General features: G+C 47.5%; 1 protein-coding gene across 1 annotated transcript in view; it reads right to left on the bottom strand.

The window, feature by feature from the left end:
• LOC127380755 (WAS/WASL-interacting protein family member 3-like) overlaps positions 1-8,996 on the bottom strand; it is a 45,919-nt gene extending 36,923 nt beyond the window's left edge. The window contains exons 1-5 of the mRNA XM_051610229.1: positions 8,923-8,996; positions 8,682-8,815; positions 7,485-8,002; positions 5,903-5,991; positions 3,752-3,802 (exon numbers count right to left, since the gene is read on the bottom strand). Of these exons, the coding sequence (XP_051466189.1) occupies positions 3,752-3,802; positions 5,903-5,991; positions 7,485-8,002; positions 8,682-8,815; positions 8,923-8,996 (866 nt within the window). The remainder of the gene's footprint in view (positions 1-3,751; positions 3,803-5,902; positions 5,992-7,484; positions 8,003-8,681; positions 8,816-8,922) is intronic.
• Between the last annotated feature and the right edge of the window lie 7,744 nt (positions 8,997-16,740).

The raw sequence follows: 16,740 nt of genomic DNA, 5'->3' as shown, positions 1-16,740 counted from the left end.
TTTTAAATGTTTCAGGTCCAAACAGTTATTCTCCACTTCATGTTAACCACTAACCAATCTCTGAACTTGAAAGCCACATTTAACTTTCATAACTCAGTATTAACATCAGAACAAATAATCTTGCAGGCAACAGCAAATTAAAGACCTCTAGAGCACCAGCCTACCAAAAAATGATAAAGAAGGTAAGAACCACTCAGAAGCAGCGAAATGCTACATATGTACTATACGTGGGAGGACAGCAATGCCTCCATCATGAATCCACAAATTTGTAAAGTGTATTAAATATGTATTTTTAGAAAATGTTTTCAAGGCCAAAAAAATCTACCTTTTGAACGCAGACCAAACATATACTGTGTTTCCATGCACATATTCTGCAACTCTGTACAAGTAACAGCACTAGCCTGCATAAAATCAAAATCACAGCATGGGAAAGGAGACATGAGGCGCAAAGGGGCTACACAGGATGATGAAGCAGTCAATGAGACACAAACACAGGTAAGCATTTGGGGGACACAGTCAAGCTATGGAAAACTAGAAGCAAGGAAACTACTGAGGGGAGAGGAAGCTCTGGGATAAACTTCCCCTCATATTACCCACACATGTGCCAAAGCCACACAGCTGCTCAATCACAGGGTGTTGAGTGTGCTTGGGGTTTGTTTTTTTTGTAGGGTTTTTTTTAAACAGATGATCTGTGGTTTACACACATGAAAACACAGTCACTGCGAGCTACAAAAATAAAAATGAAACTCATTTGTTTTTAAGATATTTTGTTTGAAATATCAAATGGTTTCCATTATTTGTAATTGCATCTTACATGTGGTGTTTTATAAGAAGAAAAATAAAACTGTTCTTACTAAAAATCATTTACAACCTAAAGCTTTTTCTTTCAATACGTGGAGCTGCTCTGGGATGTGTTAAATATTTTGAACTCCCATTACCGTAATAAGACTGGAAGAACAACAACACTTTGCAACAAGGCCAAAAAATTAAAGCATGGACAAGAATGAACTGCTATCAAACACCAGGCATGGCACAGAACAGGGGATAATAGAAAGATGGCAGTGAAGGGTGTAAGAACAAATGTCCAGTAGAAGAAAAATAATATTATGTTTCCAACTTAGCACAGGATACAGTTTTGGACACACATCTTCAAATGTGACTTCTGAGAATTTGGCATCTCTAAAGTTGACAGCAGAACAGATAGTACCTGGTATCATATATAGCTCCCTGAATAAGTTTTGAGATTAGTCGTGCAGAAGAGAGTGAGCTGCCTACAAGGAGAGGACTGCCCTACCCTTCAGTGACACCTGAAAAAAGTTTATAGAGGCACAAAGGCAGCAGAGAGATGAGGGGCTGGCAGTTAGAGGAAAGATGAGGATAAGCTAGTCATGAAGGCAGGAAATTGAAACTAAATTTTGGAAGTGTGTATTTAATACCTCCCCCACAGCATGCTAATAATGTTCATACAAAGGAAAAAAAAAATAAAAATAAAGCAGTGACACTGTTAGCAGGCATCCCCAGAGCAAATTTTGGCAACCTTAAACATCATGCAGCAATCAGAGTCTCTCACTTGCTTAAGCTCCTCACACTCACAAATTGCCTATTTCTATTTCCAGAAGAGGTGAACTTTCCCCGTAACTGTGATAGCTGAAATTCATCCTCACTGTTGTGGCAATTGGCACCTGCCTACCCTTTTAACAAACCAGCTGCTACAGAAGCAAACTCCAAGTGCTTGACTGTGCAATTGGAACCTCATCAGCCATAAACAGAGCTGTTCTTTACTCTCAGCACTATCTTTACTGAAGTAGGATGACTTCACCTTAAGATGAGCAATACCAAAACTCCTTTGGTCACACACATCCCCCCTCCATTCATGTTTTCCTGTCTATCAACCTATTAAGAGACAGTAGCAATTACACCAGTTTCATGTAATATTTGCAATAGTTGCCAGCCTTCACTGTCACTCACTTGAAGGTCAGAAGGAATGTAGAATATTTGTAATTGTATTATGGGCAAAGATTAATCATCACTACTTCTACTATGAACTGAGTTTTACCATTAGAAATATTTTAAAAGGCTGAAGCAACACCAACTTACTGTGTGGGCCTTGAAGTGCGTTACCTTCAGTGGCCTAAATAATTAAAAAAGAAAAATTCAAACTATAGTCTATTTTGACAGGTAGTCTGCCTGCTTGTCTTTACCTGCAAATGATGCCAACTGAAACAAGGACAAATTAGAGTTCTAATACTATTTACACAAACCTTCAAATGAAACCTGGAATCTGACATACTTGCATACTATCACAACTTTTAGATAGATTTGTGAAGTTCAGACTGCAGTCCCAGCATCTTGATCATCCAAACTCAGTTATCCAGAGAGGAAGGCACAGTGCCTTTCTCTGTTGTGCTTCTGGGTTTCTTTGCCATGAAAATCAGGTTATGGTGGGAGGAGGAGGGGAAAGCATGTGGACCTCATCCTGACACAAAGCCAAGACACAGGCAGGAGAGACACTTTCATTCCAAGAGCTGTAATATTCAGGTAGTCATTACTGTCACTAAAACAATATTGTCACAGCTAAATATTTCAGAACTAATTTGTTATCTTCTGAACAGCACATAAATTTTAGTATCAGCTTAGACCTCTACTCACATGCCTCATCCTTCCTTTCATTAATTATGATCCTTGGGACTCGTACCAAAAAGTGGCTCTGGACCTGTCAGGCCAACTCTTGTTCTAATGTCTCCCTGCAGACTAACAGCGGCAGAAAGCTTCAATAAAACAGTTCACATGCACTCGTGGGTGGCAACTCAATACTAAAAGGACCAACCTGAAAATTAAATGATAAACAGAATTTTCTCTGATTTCTGATATTGCCAACATCAAAATGTCTCAAACCTCAGCCACGGCAAGAAAACAGGAACAGAGTTGTGCTTTGGCAACTCTAGCAAACACAGACCAGATCATAAGCCACTTTGCCCTTGAATGAACAGGAATAAACCCTTTAAAGACATTACAGTACTACTGTTTCTTCTCCAAATGCAAAGTCTTGGGCCACAATGCAACGAACCACAACAAACTGCTAGATGTTTTAAACAAATGTTACAAGTTTCTAAAACATATTTAAAAACAAGCTGCTCTGTAAAGGGCAACAGAATATCCCTGCTTGTTATTTCATCAACTAACAGGTTTGCTCCTGGAAGGGCACTTACTGAGCAATGAATTCACACTTCTCTTCCACTGTAAGTTACGGTTCACAACAGAACTCTCTTAGCTAAAAAGCTCATAGCATTTTTCTATTCTCCACTTCCTTGGCAGGACTCTTATTTATATAAGATTAGTTCAGTCAGGCATTAGATTTATAAACCAGAAAAATTAGAAACAAAAACCAACAACAAACAAACAAGGAGAAAGTTTTCACACTCTTCTTTATAGGCCAGATTCGAAAACATGCACAAAGCAATATAACAGATTGAAATGCCATTGTTAAAAAAAAGCAAACCCAAAACAAAACCCCCACCAAATATAACAAGCCCCCAAAAAAACAGAAAACTCGTATAAAAACACACATATCTGAAAGCCCCCCAACCTGAAAACTATTTAATGTCATTCAAGCATTCACAAAAGTAGTCGGCCACATAAAAAACCATTCCTCTGCTCTATTCAGAGCCCTGTAGGACAGTCACAACACACAGAGGCACACTTCAGCCCCTCACCTTCCCCCGCCCTCCTCAGGGAAGGAATCAACACCAACCTGCAGTTTGGAGGTGGATCTAAGGTGATGTCAGCCAATTCCTTCTGAATCCTGTGGCAATAAAAGCAAGAAGGAACAAAGGTAAGTCACTGTGTGGGATAGCAGTTAACACATACGCCTTACAGGCGTACTGTCAACGTGACTTTGCAACACTGCACAAGAAAGAGGCACCCTCAGCTGCAGCCTCCCACCAGTCCAAACACATGAAGCCTGACATGCTCTGTTACAGAGATGGAGAGAAAACTGGACAGCCACCGTCCACTGAACCCAGCCAGGTGCACTGCTGCATGCTCCCATAAAGATGCCAACCACACAGGGGCAGTGGAAATACTGCGTGCTTTACTCTGCCAACCAGCCTGTAAATGAGGGAAACCCTCTGTAAATGTGATGCACAGGAAACTGCAGGCTGAAAAGGTATTTTGTCTTGCTGGATTGAGAGACAAGAGTCTTTGCCAAATTGGCTTCTCCCCTCTCCCACCTAGCTTCACATCACCACCCTGAGAAAATACACGAGCCCCAAGGGAGTAACTGCGCCATTCCCAAGGACACTTAAAGGAAGGTGAATGTCTATTTCTCAGGCTCCTGCACATTCCTTCTGCCTTCTTTTCTCCCCTCACTTCACCTTCAAAAGCCACACAACATCCCTGTGTCCCTTCCTTCAGGACTCCAGACGCTCCCTCTTTTCAGTGCGTTCAGACAACACCCTGTCCTCCCTGCCCAGGCTATTCTGGGCTCACACTGCATTTGCCACAAAACGCCCAACCAGTTATCATCCCCTCTCCTGGAGTCCCATTACTGTCACTCAGGCTTCCCCTCCAGATTTCCCCACCCAGCAGTCCACCTCTCTTCTCCTTTAGTCTCAGTCAGCATCTCCTGCCTTTTTTCCACTTGCCATACAGGACAATCACAGCCTTTTCACATTAGACAGTTTACAATACTTTTTAAAATAGTTAAGGGCATGACACATAAACACCACTTGCTACTAGCTGTGTCAGTTTGCCATGGAAACCTGCTGAGTGGAGATCTGGAATAACCAAACTGCCTAAATTCCACAAAGCCACAGAGAATTCAGTTGTGACAACAGGACATTTGCATAACACTCCAGTCACTTTTGACACCTACAGATACAACCTCGCTGGGCTGCTTGGCAAAGCTGTTTAGTGAGATGGTTTACTATTCTTACTGCAGGTTTGCTTGAACACTTCAATTTATCAGCTTAGTACCCTGGAGCAGTTGATACACAGAATAAGAAAGGGTAGCAATTTATTTTATTTTATTTTATTTGAGTGGCTACAAGAATCTGTCCACGTGAAGAACACTGCTGTAGCTGTTCTGAAATTACTATTCTGTGCATATATCTCTCCCCCGTGCAGACATGATTCTGGAATGAAAATTATTTCATTTCCCCCCAAAAAAAACGACCCCAACCTACTCTGTGCTGTGAGCAAAAACTATTTTAGAGCAGAACATCCACAAGTGGACCTGCTGTGCATTATTTATTTTACTCAACATCCAACCATACACAGAAAATTAAATGTAAGTGACGAGCAGACAGAATAACAGCAATATATTTAGTGGAAAAGATCTGGGGCTATTATTACACCACTAGCACTGGAGTGCACTCCTCTAGTGCAAGCAAACTCAAAACTTCTCACTTCTCACATTAATTAATCCCCAAAGCAGTCCTTGAAAGGAAAAAAGCCACTCTAGATCAATCCCAGCCTACAGAGAGGGAAACTGATGTTGAAATGTAATGCCTTGCTCAGGACCATATAGTAACTACATTAATGTCTTACATGCCAATGCTACACCATCCCCATAACTGATGCTAATAAGGAAAAAGGAAAAGACAGTGGAAATAACTGACGGACAGAATAACAGCCTGGAGGAAAAAAAGACAGGAAAATATTTGAAATGGAACAGAGGAAGAAGCAGAAAGAGACAGTAGAGAGCAGTGAAGTTGGGCAGACACTCGCTGCACCGAGAGGCTGAAATAAGTGAGACAGTGGCAGCTTTGTGTGGAAAGGTTAAGCATAAGGGTTAGAGATGAGGAATGGGAGCAGCTAGGGAGCCGTGGGGGAACGGAGCAAAATATAATGAGAAAGGAGAGAAGATGCAGCAAATCAGTGAGAAAACTGACTGCAGCCTCACCTCTTGGCACTGGTGGATAGCAGCTTAGAGTTTTTACTCATGCTGACTTTGCTCTCCTTCTTCTTAGGCGTGCTTGTCTCTTTCTCTGTCTGTTGGTTGGAGGATGAAGATGAGGAGGAGCTGGTGCTGGCCCTCGAATCGTCATCCGACATAGTGACCCCCCCACCACACACCCCAACCTGGAGAGGAGACACCATGGGGTGTGGGGAACAAACAGTGAACACAAACACACAGAGAAAGGCCACTGACAATCTCGGTCTGTGTTTGGGTCATGCTCCTTTTAAAGGGACCTCATGTCTCCCTCTCCTCTTCAGGCCCTACAGCTGAAGCAGGAAGAGCAGTAGCCTCCCCTGAACTAGTAACACCAAGGAGAAGGGGCAAAGGGACTTTTAAAGCTTCTTCTCAGAAAGCAAGTGTGAAACAAGAGGAGACGAGACTGAAACAAGGACGACTGCAAGGATCAGGGAAGCTCAAAGCAATTCCTCCTAATCTCCCCCAAACCGCACACACAAGAGGAGCCATCACCACCCACCACTATCCAGCCTAGGGGTGTAGGAGATAAAAATGGAACAGCTCTGGTCCCTTGGGTTCCCGGGAGGCACGTGGGGGAGGCAGGTGGGAAGGGATGGGGCTGGGGGCTGACTGTCACCAGCATTAAAATGGAAGTGGGGCAACAGAAAGAGACCCTGAAGGAGGATCTGTGACCTGTAGTGGGGAAACCCTGCCTATTAGATAACCCCTGCCTGCTGGATCGGGTGTTGGGACTCGGGGGGGGGAGCATGGGAGGGTGGGGTGGTGAGGGGGGGCAAGGAGGAGGGGAACAGCTGAGCTGGGAGTGTGATGCACACAGGGGACCCACCGAGGCCCCCTGCACCGAGGGGCAGAAAAGGGGGAAGGGAACAGAGGGTCTGTGCCTGGGGACTGCGGGGGAAGGTGGGGAGGGCGGGCTGCGGTGGAAGCAAAAGAAGGGCCAGGGCCTACAAGGGGTGAGAGTGGAAGGCCTGGAGAGGCCGGGGGCAGCGAGGTGGACAGCGGGGTGTCGGGGGCAGGCAGCCCGGTTTCGTGCGGGCACCTCGGGGGCAGAGGGGAGGAGGGTGAGCACGGTGGGCTACCGAGGGCAGGTCTGCACCCGGGAGGGGCAAGAAGCAGTCGGGAAGGATGGGGGGGCTGGCAAGGCAGCCCGGGAGAGTTAGGGTGGGAGCGAGGGGGGCAGCCACGGGCCCGGAGCCAGCGGTGGCGGTGCAGCAGCGGGCCGGGGGGGCAGCACACGGCCGCCTCCCTCCCAGGGCCACCGGCCCCCGGGGAGCTCCCCGGCCCCCGCCGGGCCGCCCCCGCTGCCGCCCCTCCGCCGGGCGAGAGCAGGGACGGGGTGGCCGGGCCGAGATCCCCCGGCCGCGGGCCCGCAGGGCCGGGAGGCGAGGGGCCGGGGGTACAGCGGTACCTGACAGCCCCGGGCGCGATCCCCCTGCCCCGCCGGCTTCGCCGCCTCCCGCCCCATCGCCGGGCCGCGGCCGGCCCTGCCCCTCGCCCCTACCCCCGAGGCCGGCGGAGAGGGTCGGCGGGGGGTGCCCCGTCCCCCTACCTCTCCCTTTGTGTCTGGCTGCTCCTCCTCAGTGCGGCTGGGCCTGGCCACTCGTGTCTCTCTCGCTGGGAGAGAAGCGGAAGTGCTGCAACAGCAACTATTAAACAGGCAATGGCTTCCCTGGCTGCCTCCCCCACCGCCGAGCGGGGCTGGGGGCGGCGGGACCGGGGAGCCACTCACCGCCGCCTCAGGCAGAGCGGGGCCCGGCGGGGGGCGGGCGGCAAAGCCCCTGCAGCGAGGCCGGCAGGGGAGCCCTGGGCAGCCACAGTCCCCCGGGTCGTACGTGTGTGTGTGTGTTCCCCCCTCCCGCTCCGGCGGCTGCTGGGGAAGGAAGAAAGGGGCGCTCGGAGGGGGACGTGAGTTTTTAATGGAGACCCTCTGGAAAGTAATCTGCGAGGGTGTCCGGGGGGGAGGGATAAACGCCCTCCCCAGCTCCGATTCTGCTTCCGTGCGGGAGCCCCATAGGGACGCAGTCGAGGCAGGTGGCTGAGAGAGGGGGCGAGCTCCCGGGACTGCTTTTTTTTAAGGCTGAGCGGGGGTCATTAGGCGGGGTGGAGGGGGGCTGCTTGCGTCCCTCCTATTCTTACAGCTGTTTCAACCCCAAAGCTTCTCCCCTGCCTCACCTGCTTTGTCTCTCCGGCAGCAACAGCAACTTCTCACCTGTCTCAGTTGGAAAGCCGTAAGGAGCGGGGGGGGGGGAGAGCCCAGCCCAAAGAACCCCCTCAAGCAAGCCAAAGGGGATCCCCCCGTAGCTCTCCCGCCTCTCACCTGTTTCAGCCCTAAAGCAGCAGCTGTGTCCTCCCTTCTCAAGGCTCAGCCCTGAACCAGCAGCAGGATCAGCCGCTTCCCACTCGCCCTCGCTCGGAGTTCAGGATTCCATTGTCCCCCACACTGCACTTGGTGACATCACTGACACACAAAGAAGGGGCACTACTTCGTGATGTCATCAACGCATGCTGGGAGAGAAAACAAAATCCTGGGCTCGGCTCTTGGCAGCTACGGCACGAAAAAAACCCTTAAATTTTCCAAAGGTAAAAGTACTAGGGATTTTTTTTCCTCCTCTTTTTTTTTTTTTTTTTTTCTTCTTAATTATTTCTCCCCCCCCGAGACTCCTGGTGGGGAGCCTGTCTGCTGGAAAAGCGCAGCGTCGTTCAGCCGCCTGGGCTGCTAGTGTATTCTATTTGCGAGGCGTTTTACTCTTCTCCCCGAAATACTCGCTGCCGGCGTCTCTCTCGCCCCCTTGTCCACCCACTGGGGAGAAGTGATTTGGCCGGAGCGCCCCGTCCCCCCATCCCAGGCGTGGGCGCAGGGGGCAGCCCAACAGGCTCGTCCTGGAGACACCGGACTCACTCGTGAACGGACAATAGGGACCAGCAGCGTTCCCACCGACCTCACCCGGGGCAAATTTGGATCTGTGCCCCCAGTTTCCACAGCCTACCGAGGGGATCGCCTATCGAATGACTTGGTGTCGCCGGCGGTGGAAAATGCAACGACTGTCACCCCCCCGCTCATCACGATAATGAGTAGGAGTTTGTGCGTTCGGCTTTCCTCCTGCGGGAGGACCCCGAGGTGATCCGCAGGCTGCTGCCTCGACAGAGCGCTGTTGCGACGTGACCCCTTGGGACTCCCGGGGGTTCAATTAACAAAACCGAGGCCGCCGGGTCCGGCGGGGGACGGACGAGCGACCCGGCGCCGCGCCCGAGGGGACATCGCGGGGCTGGACACCTCCGCCTCATGGCGACGGCGGGGGCGGGGGGCAGGCGAGGCTGGCTCCTCCTGCAGCCCGGGCTTCCCGTCCCACGCTGCCGGGCGCTGCCCGCTCCCGGGAGCCGCCGCAGGGCCCCGGGCCGGCGCTGCGCCCGGGCCCGCACGCCAAGATGGCCCCAGCGGGCGGCGACTGGGCGCCCAGAGGGGCTCGGCGGGCCGGGGGAAGCCCTGCTGAGCCCCCGCGGGCAGTGGGCCTCGGCCGGGTCCTGCCTTGCGGCTCCCCTGGGACCGGGCTCCCTGCCCACCGGTGGGGCGGGGGGTGTCGGGCAACACCCGACCCTGACCCTTAGCAAGGGTGCACACTTGAGTGAGGACCAAAACCTTAAGATTGGGTCGGGCAGTGGATGCCTGTGGCTTCTTCTGGAGATGCTTAGGATCTGAAGAGGTGTTTGGAGCGGGTGGTAGCAGGACTGCTGAGCCCCGGGGGGACACTTGCGCCTCTGTGGGACAACGGATTCCTGCTTTTGTGACTCGCCGCAAGGATCTGGTTATGGCAGTGATCTTTCACCAGTTATCGCCAGTAATCCTTGAGGCAGAGATACCCCTGGGAGGGATCACCCAAACAGGGACAGCCTCTTCCTTTGTCACCCTCCATTTCCATGGACCTCTGCCTCTGCTGCTTCTTCCCCCACCTCCCCTCTTCCCACACCTCAATTTTCTGCGCACATCTCAGCAGCATTTCACTTGGATTAATCCCAAAACTACCTATGCTCCCCACAGACTTGCTGCCCAGTCTCTGTGTGGTTGAACAGTGCAGTGACATTGTGAGAGTCACCCTGACAAAAGAAGGAATTCCACTTGCAGTGGCACACCTCCCGGCCTTCAGGTGGTTTTGTTTTGTTATGTTATTTTTGTTTGGGGTTTTTTTGGTTGGTTGGTTTTGGTTTTTTTTGGTTGGTTTTGTTTTTTGCTAGCCCTCCTCTTCAGTCTCTGTTCCCTGTGGTATATATTAGGCCCTGGGGAATCTTTCTCCAAAAGCAGCCTGCTAGCATAGCCAACCTTGTCTACTTTGACCTATGGGAATGATGCTTGAGAAGTCATGTTCATCCTTCCCTCCAGGAACTGTGAAGCTTTGGCATCTCCACCACTGACAATCGTCTCAAAGGCACATAATAAATTTCATGAAAACTGGCATTTAGATAAAGATGGGTGATCTGATCACTTAGTGCCCCTCATTGACGAAAGTGGGGCAGAATCCAGCTCACATACTCCGAACTTCCATCCAGCTGCTCTGTTTGCATTCTCCAAACTAACCCAGGGGGCTGTGGAGGATGGGGCTGGCAGTATGGCACTACATGCCAGGCAACAAATAAAGGAGATGAGAGGACACAAAGCAAGGTGATTTGGCTTCACAAATTTCACTGCTTATAGGAAAACTTTTTTTAAAACAGAGAATCTTCACTTTCACCACACACAAACCTCCAGCCCTTTCCTGTCATCACAGGAAACCTGCGCGAAAGTCAAACAAGAAAACTGATGTTAATAATGAAAGCTCTTTGGTAATAGAGGGCAGGGAAAACAAAGATTTTTACAGAATCACACACACCCTTTTTCTTTATTATGTTAATAGCCTTGGTAGGGAGTTATCTGTAGACTAACCTTTTCTGCAGCACACAATCCTGGCTAACCCTGTTCAAAGTAATAATATGATAACCAGCAGTAGCGGTTATTTACTTTGAAGCCTTCCCATAAACACATTTGCTGAAGGCACCTACTAATGTCAACACTTGAGCAGCTGTTACGGTGGCAACTCTCATTTTGTGCCTCAGCTCCCATGTCACGGCTAGGATCTGGCCATTGGCAGTTCTCTGGTGCTAGCCATGCCATACCCACAGCCCTGGCGAGAGAGGCAGTCAAGCAACATACTTGTATGCCCAAACGCGTATTTGCAGCTTCCCTTGCTCTCACCCGTGGTTGTTTTCTCAGCCCTGCATGAACACTGAAGAACTGGAAGACAGTATAGAACATGATCATTTTTCCAGCAAACAGGAGAACTAGCTCCTCTAATCCAATCTCTTCCCACCTTGGGAATTTTGACAAAACCTCACTGATCTGCTCTATTTCTTTTCTGTAAAGTGTGTGCACTTCACGGGGTGAGCTTTCCTTCTTATCAGTGCTTCCTCTCACTGTCACCTTACTCTTTTATTTTGGCCAAATTATGCAAAGGACTTGCAGAGGAAAACTGACCCAGATTATTCATTTTCCCTGTCCCCCAAGCTTTTTTAATCGATGGCACTAGCTCAGCGTAGCAACTGAATAGGATTAGTCACTTTTCCCTCTAGATTGAGTTTGGAGGAGTCTGCAAAGCTAGATGACTCAAACTGAGTTGCCTTTGGGGCTTTGAGCTTAATTCACAACAGAAACTAGCCAATTCAAATCATTCTGAGCCTCCTGCTAAAGGAAGGTGACTGGGATTAGTCCTTTTGTACCATAATAGCTCCAGACACATTTTCAGCATTATTCTTGACTGGTCTGTTTGGGTCTGAGCCAAAGCCCCTTATATTTCCACCAATTCTAGTGAATTTTGCATCAGGCCTATTGTGGGGAGTAGAAAAGAAATGATCATCTGTTTGGTTCTCCTAGTGTCAGCTCCCTGCTAATGCCACACTCGTAGGTGACAGCCTCAAAGCTAGAAACATGCTGATATCTCACACAGTCCTGGGATGTCACACGTCCTTTTTGTGTGACCCTGTGATACTAGGTGAGGTAACAAGGAAAAGCTATGATAAGCTCAGGATTTATGACACAGCTATTTTGAATAAAGCTAGGCAGAAACTCTGAACTGGGCCAAAAGAGGAAGGAACTACATTCAAATGAGAGAAAAGGTAGTAGAGAAAACACAAGTGGCTCATTTATGTGACATAAAGGTAACAAATTTACAGGCTCACCCTGTTTCCTGCTCGCGACTATCTTGCCATAACTTAATGATGCAGTCCAGCTTCCCTTGTTGTAATTTTCTTATGCAATACAGCTCTTAGTCCTTAGAGTTATATCTTTTTCAGTTCCTTACAGAAGACAGAAAGGGTCCACAAGCAGAAAAAGACTTGTTTCTTACCCTTTGATTCCAGTGCCAAAGAGGACTTAGTTGTGGAAGGAAAAGTTTAGGTCTCATTGTCAGACCCCTGCTATTTGCTCTTGGTTTTGGTTTAGTTTTATACTAGTGCTCAGAGGTCTTTGAAGGCCTTGCTGAGAGACGGTCATGCAGGTAGAAAGACTTGAGACCTGTTACAGAATCACAGAATATTCGGAGTTGGAAGGGACCTCTGCAGATCATCGAGTCCAACCCCCCTGCCAGAGTAGGACCGAAAAAACAAACCTAGGGCAGATCACTCAGAAAGGCATCCAGACAGGTCTTGAAAGTATCCAGAGAAGGAGACTCCACAACCTCTCTGGGGAGCCTGCTCCAGTGCTCTGTAACTCTCACAGTAAAGAAGTTCTTCCTCAAGTTGAGGTGGAACTTCCTGTGCTTGAGTTTGAATTAATTTCCCCTCATCCTATCACAGGGCACAAGTGAAAAGAGGCTGTCCCTGCCATCTTGATGCCCAGCCCTCATGTATTTATAGACATTAATTAGGTACCCCCTCAGTCTTCTCCCCTCTAGACTGAAAAGGCCCAGGTCTCTTAGCCTTTCCTCATAAGGCAGGTGTTCCAGTCCCTTAATCATCCATGTAGCCCTCTGTTGGACTCTCTCAAGTACATCCCTGTCCCTCTGGAACTGCAGAGCCCAGAACTGGACATGATACTTCAAGTGAGGTCTCACCAGGGCCAGAGGAAGGAGAATCTCCCTTGATCTGATGAAGACACTCCTTTTAATGCACCGCGAGATACCACTGGCCTTTTTGGCCACAAGGGCACATTGTTGTCCCATGGATAACTTGTTGTCTACCAGGACTCCAAGGTCCTTCTCCATGGAGCTGTTCACTAGCAGATCACCTCCTGTGATGCCTGTACTGGTGCATTTTGTTGTTCCTTCCCAGGTGCAGGACTCTGCACTTGCTTTTGTTGAACCTCATTATGTTCCTCTTTGCCCAGCTCTCCAGCCTGTCCAGGTCTCTCTGAATGGCTGCACAGCCTTCAGGTGAATCAGCCAATCCTTGCAGCTTCGTGTCATCAGCAAACTTGCTGAGGAGACACTCTGTCCCATCATCAAGGTCATTGATAAAGATGTTGAACAGGACTGGACCCAGTACTGATCCTTGAAGGACTCCACTAGTTACAGGTCTCCAGCTGGACTCTGTACCATTGACCACCACTCTTTGGGCTCTGTTGTGTAGCCCGTTCTTAAGCCATCTCACTAACCATTCTTTTATCCCACATATTCTGAGCTTGATCACAAGGATGTTGTGGGAGACTGTGTCAAAAGCCTTGCTAAGGTCAAGGCAGACTACATCCACCGGTCTCCCTGCCTCTATCCATTCAGTCACAACATCACAGAAAGCTATCGGATTAGTCAATTATATGTTGTATGTTTTGGCCTTATTCAAGTCCTGGCTGAACTCCTACAGATGTGAAGAGTGTCTGGCAATTAATTCCAAAAGCTTAAGCAGAGAAGTACACCTGCATTTAACTATACAGTATCTCCTACCTCTACCATGCTTCTTTTATGCCTCTCCTGGTATATGGCCTCGTTCATTTTGGTAAGTGAAAAACTGCAGATGCTTTGATCAATTCAGCTTCACAGCATTATAAGAAGTTTCATGAGATATATCTCCAGGGTTTTCCACCTTGCTTCCAGGTGATGAGATCGAGCCTTAAAATTGCTTTACCTTGAAGATCCAATGATTCACTGCTTTCTGTTTGCCCTATCTATAGCTAGTACTTAGAGATCAGGACTGAGAGATATGCGATGCTTTCCCTCTCTGTGTTTCTAGCAGTCACTCCATATCCCTGATCCTCATTTTCCCCCTTGTAAAAGAAGAGAATAATGTTATACAGTAGTTGGACTGAAAATGTAAGTAGAGATGCTCATACAGACTTCACCACTAGCCACTCATTGGACTTTTCTGTCAGTTCCTTTTTGTGCCTGACGGATCTGCTTTTCTGCAGAATGCTGCCTTCCCCGTGGTCTCTCTGCTTCCTTCAGGCTTTGCAGTAGCTGGCTCTGCTTTTCTTCTCTGTCTCTGCAGCTCACAAGCTCCCTGGATTGCTGTATTCCAGGCTCCTTGACTTCTTCTCTTCTGTTGCTGCATGCTCCCCTAGTTCAGATGTTTTCCCGGTTTCTGCCTCTTTTTCGGTTTACAGAAACTGCTGCTTTCTTGATCAGCAGCAGCTCTACATTTCTACATACCGCTTTTCCTTGGCAGCTGTGCTCAGATCCTGAAGAAACTCTGAAAGAGGAGTGATTATACTAGATTAAGCAGAATATGAACTATCATTAATCAGTCCTGCCCTAGGAAACCTCCCAGGGCAATGGTATTCCTGTTGACAAGAGTCCTGGGAGAGGTGAAAGGTGTTGGCCAACATGACCCAGACAAAAGGATTCCTGGAGGCAATGGGTCAAGCAGCAGCAAACTTGCTATTTTTGTCACTCTTCCCCTGCTAACTTGCAGGAAATTGCATCTTGACATTTAAACTTGTATTTGCTCTTTGTCTCCACTGAATGGCCAATAGTAATGGCCACTGCAGGACCAAATCCATAGTTGAAACTTTCCACTACAGTAATAATTGGTTAGGTTGTGACATGCCTATGCTGGCGTAACCCAGGTACAGCCCAGGAAAAGCCAGTCTAAAAGACTGTTTTGCCAGCAAGAGGGCATCTCCTGATGTTGTGTTTTACCTGCACAGCTGTCTTGCCTGCACAGCTATCCTGAGATTCTTTTCTCATGTAAGCTTAACCTCAGAGTGTCTCTGTCTTGCAACAGAATAGTGAGAGAGGAGAACCACTGGGTATGGTTTACTAATAGTGTACACTCACAGTTTATGCCTGTGCCTTTGTAGGGTGCTTTGATAAATTCAGTTGCAAATAACAGCATTTTTCATACAGTCACCAGCATGCTCCAGGTTGACCACAAACTCCGAAGATGTACCCTGGAAAATCACTCATTGTGGAGATGCAGATCCACAGTAAGACATACAAAATGTCAGTCAATTGCACTGAATGAGCTATTGAAGAACTCAGCAATAAATGGGCAAAGTAATTTTCCTATTATCTGAGACAAAGGGGTTTCTCACCATATAAATAATACTTACACCTACAATCCTTTCTTTTTACCCTTTCAAATAAATCTCAGTGTCACAGTATGTGTCACTCTGGCTCAGATGGGTTAGTACAAGAAAATCTGCTTTGCTTGCTCATACACTGAATTGGTAATATTCTTATTCTAGTTTATTCTTTCTACTAAAAAATGAGTGATTCCCTGTCTGCTCCAATTATGTGGATTTGTAAATCCATGTGGGTAAAAAATCCATATGTCCTAACATCTCAGAAAATGTATTTAGTGAGGATTTCAATTGAGTCTTTCAACCTCTGCCTCCTCATCTAACAAAGGTTCTTCTCAACAGAAAAGGATCAGGAGAGGTGTTCAGGGCTCAGTAATTTCACTCTGTGGCTTGACTACAGTTCGAGACTTCAATGGTCTTCAACTGCAATTTTTCTCCCCAGGCCTCCTTATTATTAGAGCCCTTCACAAGGAAGCAATAGAATCACTCAGACTTTTACAGATCCCTGATGCTGCGTTCTTGAGAAACCCGTGTATAGCACTTCTTTTCTTCTTTTTTGTCTGACCAGCACATGGAAGCAAAAAATAGAGCATCCATCTGATTGTTAACCATGACTTATATTTAACACTTGAATAATATGTTTTTCTTATTTATTAAGGGATAAGGCATTCTTCATTTCCTACATAGAGTCCATACTTAAACCAGAAAGGTCTATGCTATTAAAAGCTCCAGCATTAGAGAGCCCTTAATTTCAAGACTTCTTAAATGCCATTATCTATATTTTTTCTTCCTGATTTAGGCCATGGTAACTGTCAGATTATGCCAAAGGTTATAGAAGTGTTCACAGCATGGACTAGAACTTCACACATAATATTTTCCCATTATCTCTTCTCACATTCATCAGCACAAAACTTTCATGTAGCATCTTCAACAATTGCTTACAGGGAAATATAAGCTTAGGGAACCTAAACATTTCTGAATCCCTGTAAAGGACTTTTTTTTTTTTTTTTTTTAATAACCTTATATTGTTCTATTTTGTTCCCATACAATCATAAAAGGTGTCTTTGAAATGTGGCTTCTTGCTAAGCTAAAGCATGGCATGTCTGTGGCCTGAAGGACAGCTAGATATTCCAGGTTTTGTCCACACAGACACATTTCACCCTTCACATCAATACAACTCTACTGATATAGTCAAACAAGCATAACCCTACCTGTGAACTCCAGTCCCAACATAAAAATACCGTCTCCAGTTCAACTAGAACCCTTTCCAGATTCAATATAAGTCAAAATTGGAGAAAGACTCACCCCTAGAGTGTTCACACAAGGAACT

Source organism: Apus apus, chromosome 2 (genome assembly GCF_020740795.1).
Source record: "Apus apus isolate bApuApu2 chromosome 2, bApuApu2.pri.cur, whole genome shotgun sequence".
Classification (NCBI taxonomy): domain Eukaryota; kingdom Metazoa; phylum Chordata; class Aves; order Apodiformes; family Apodidae; genus Apus; species Apus apus.
This window is presented reverse-complemented; position numbering and strand designations above follow the sequence as displayed.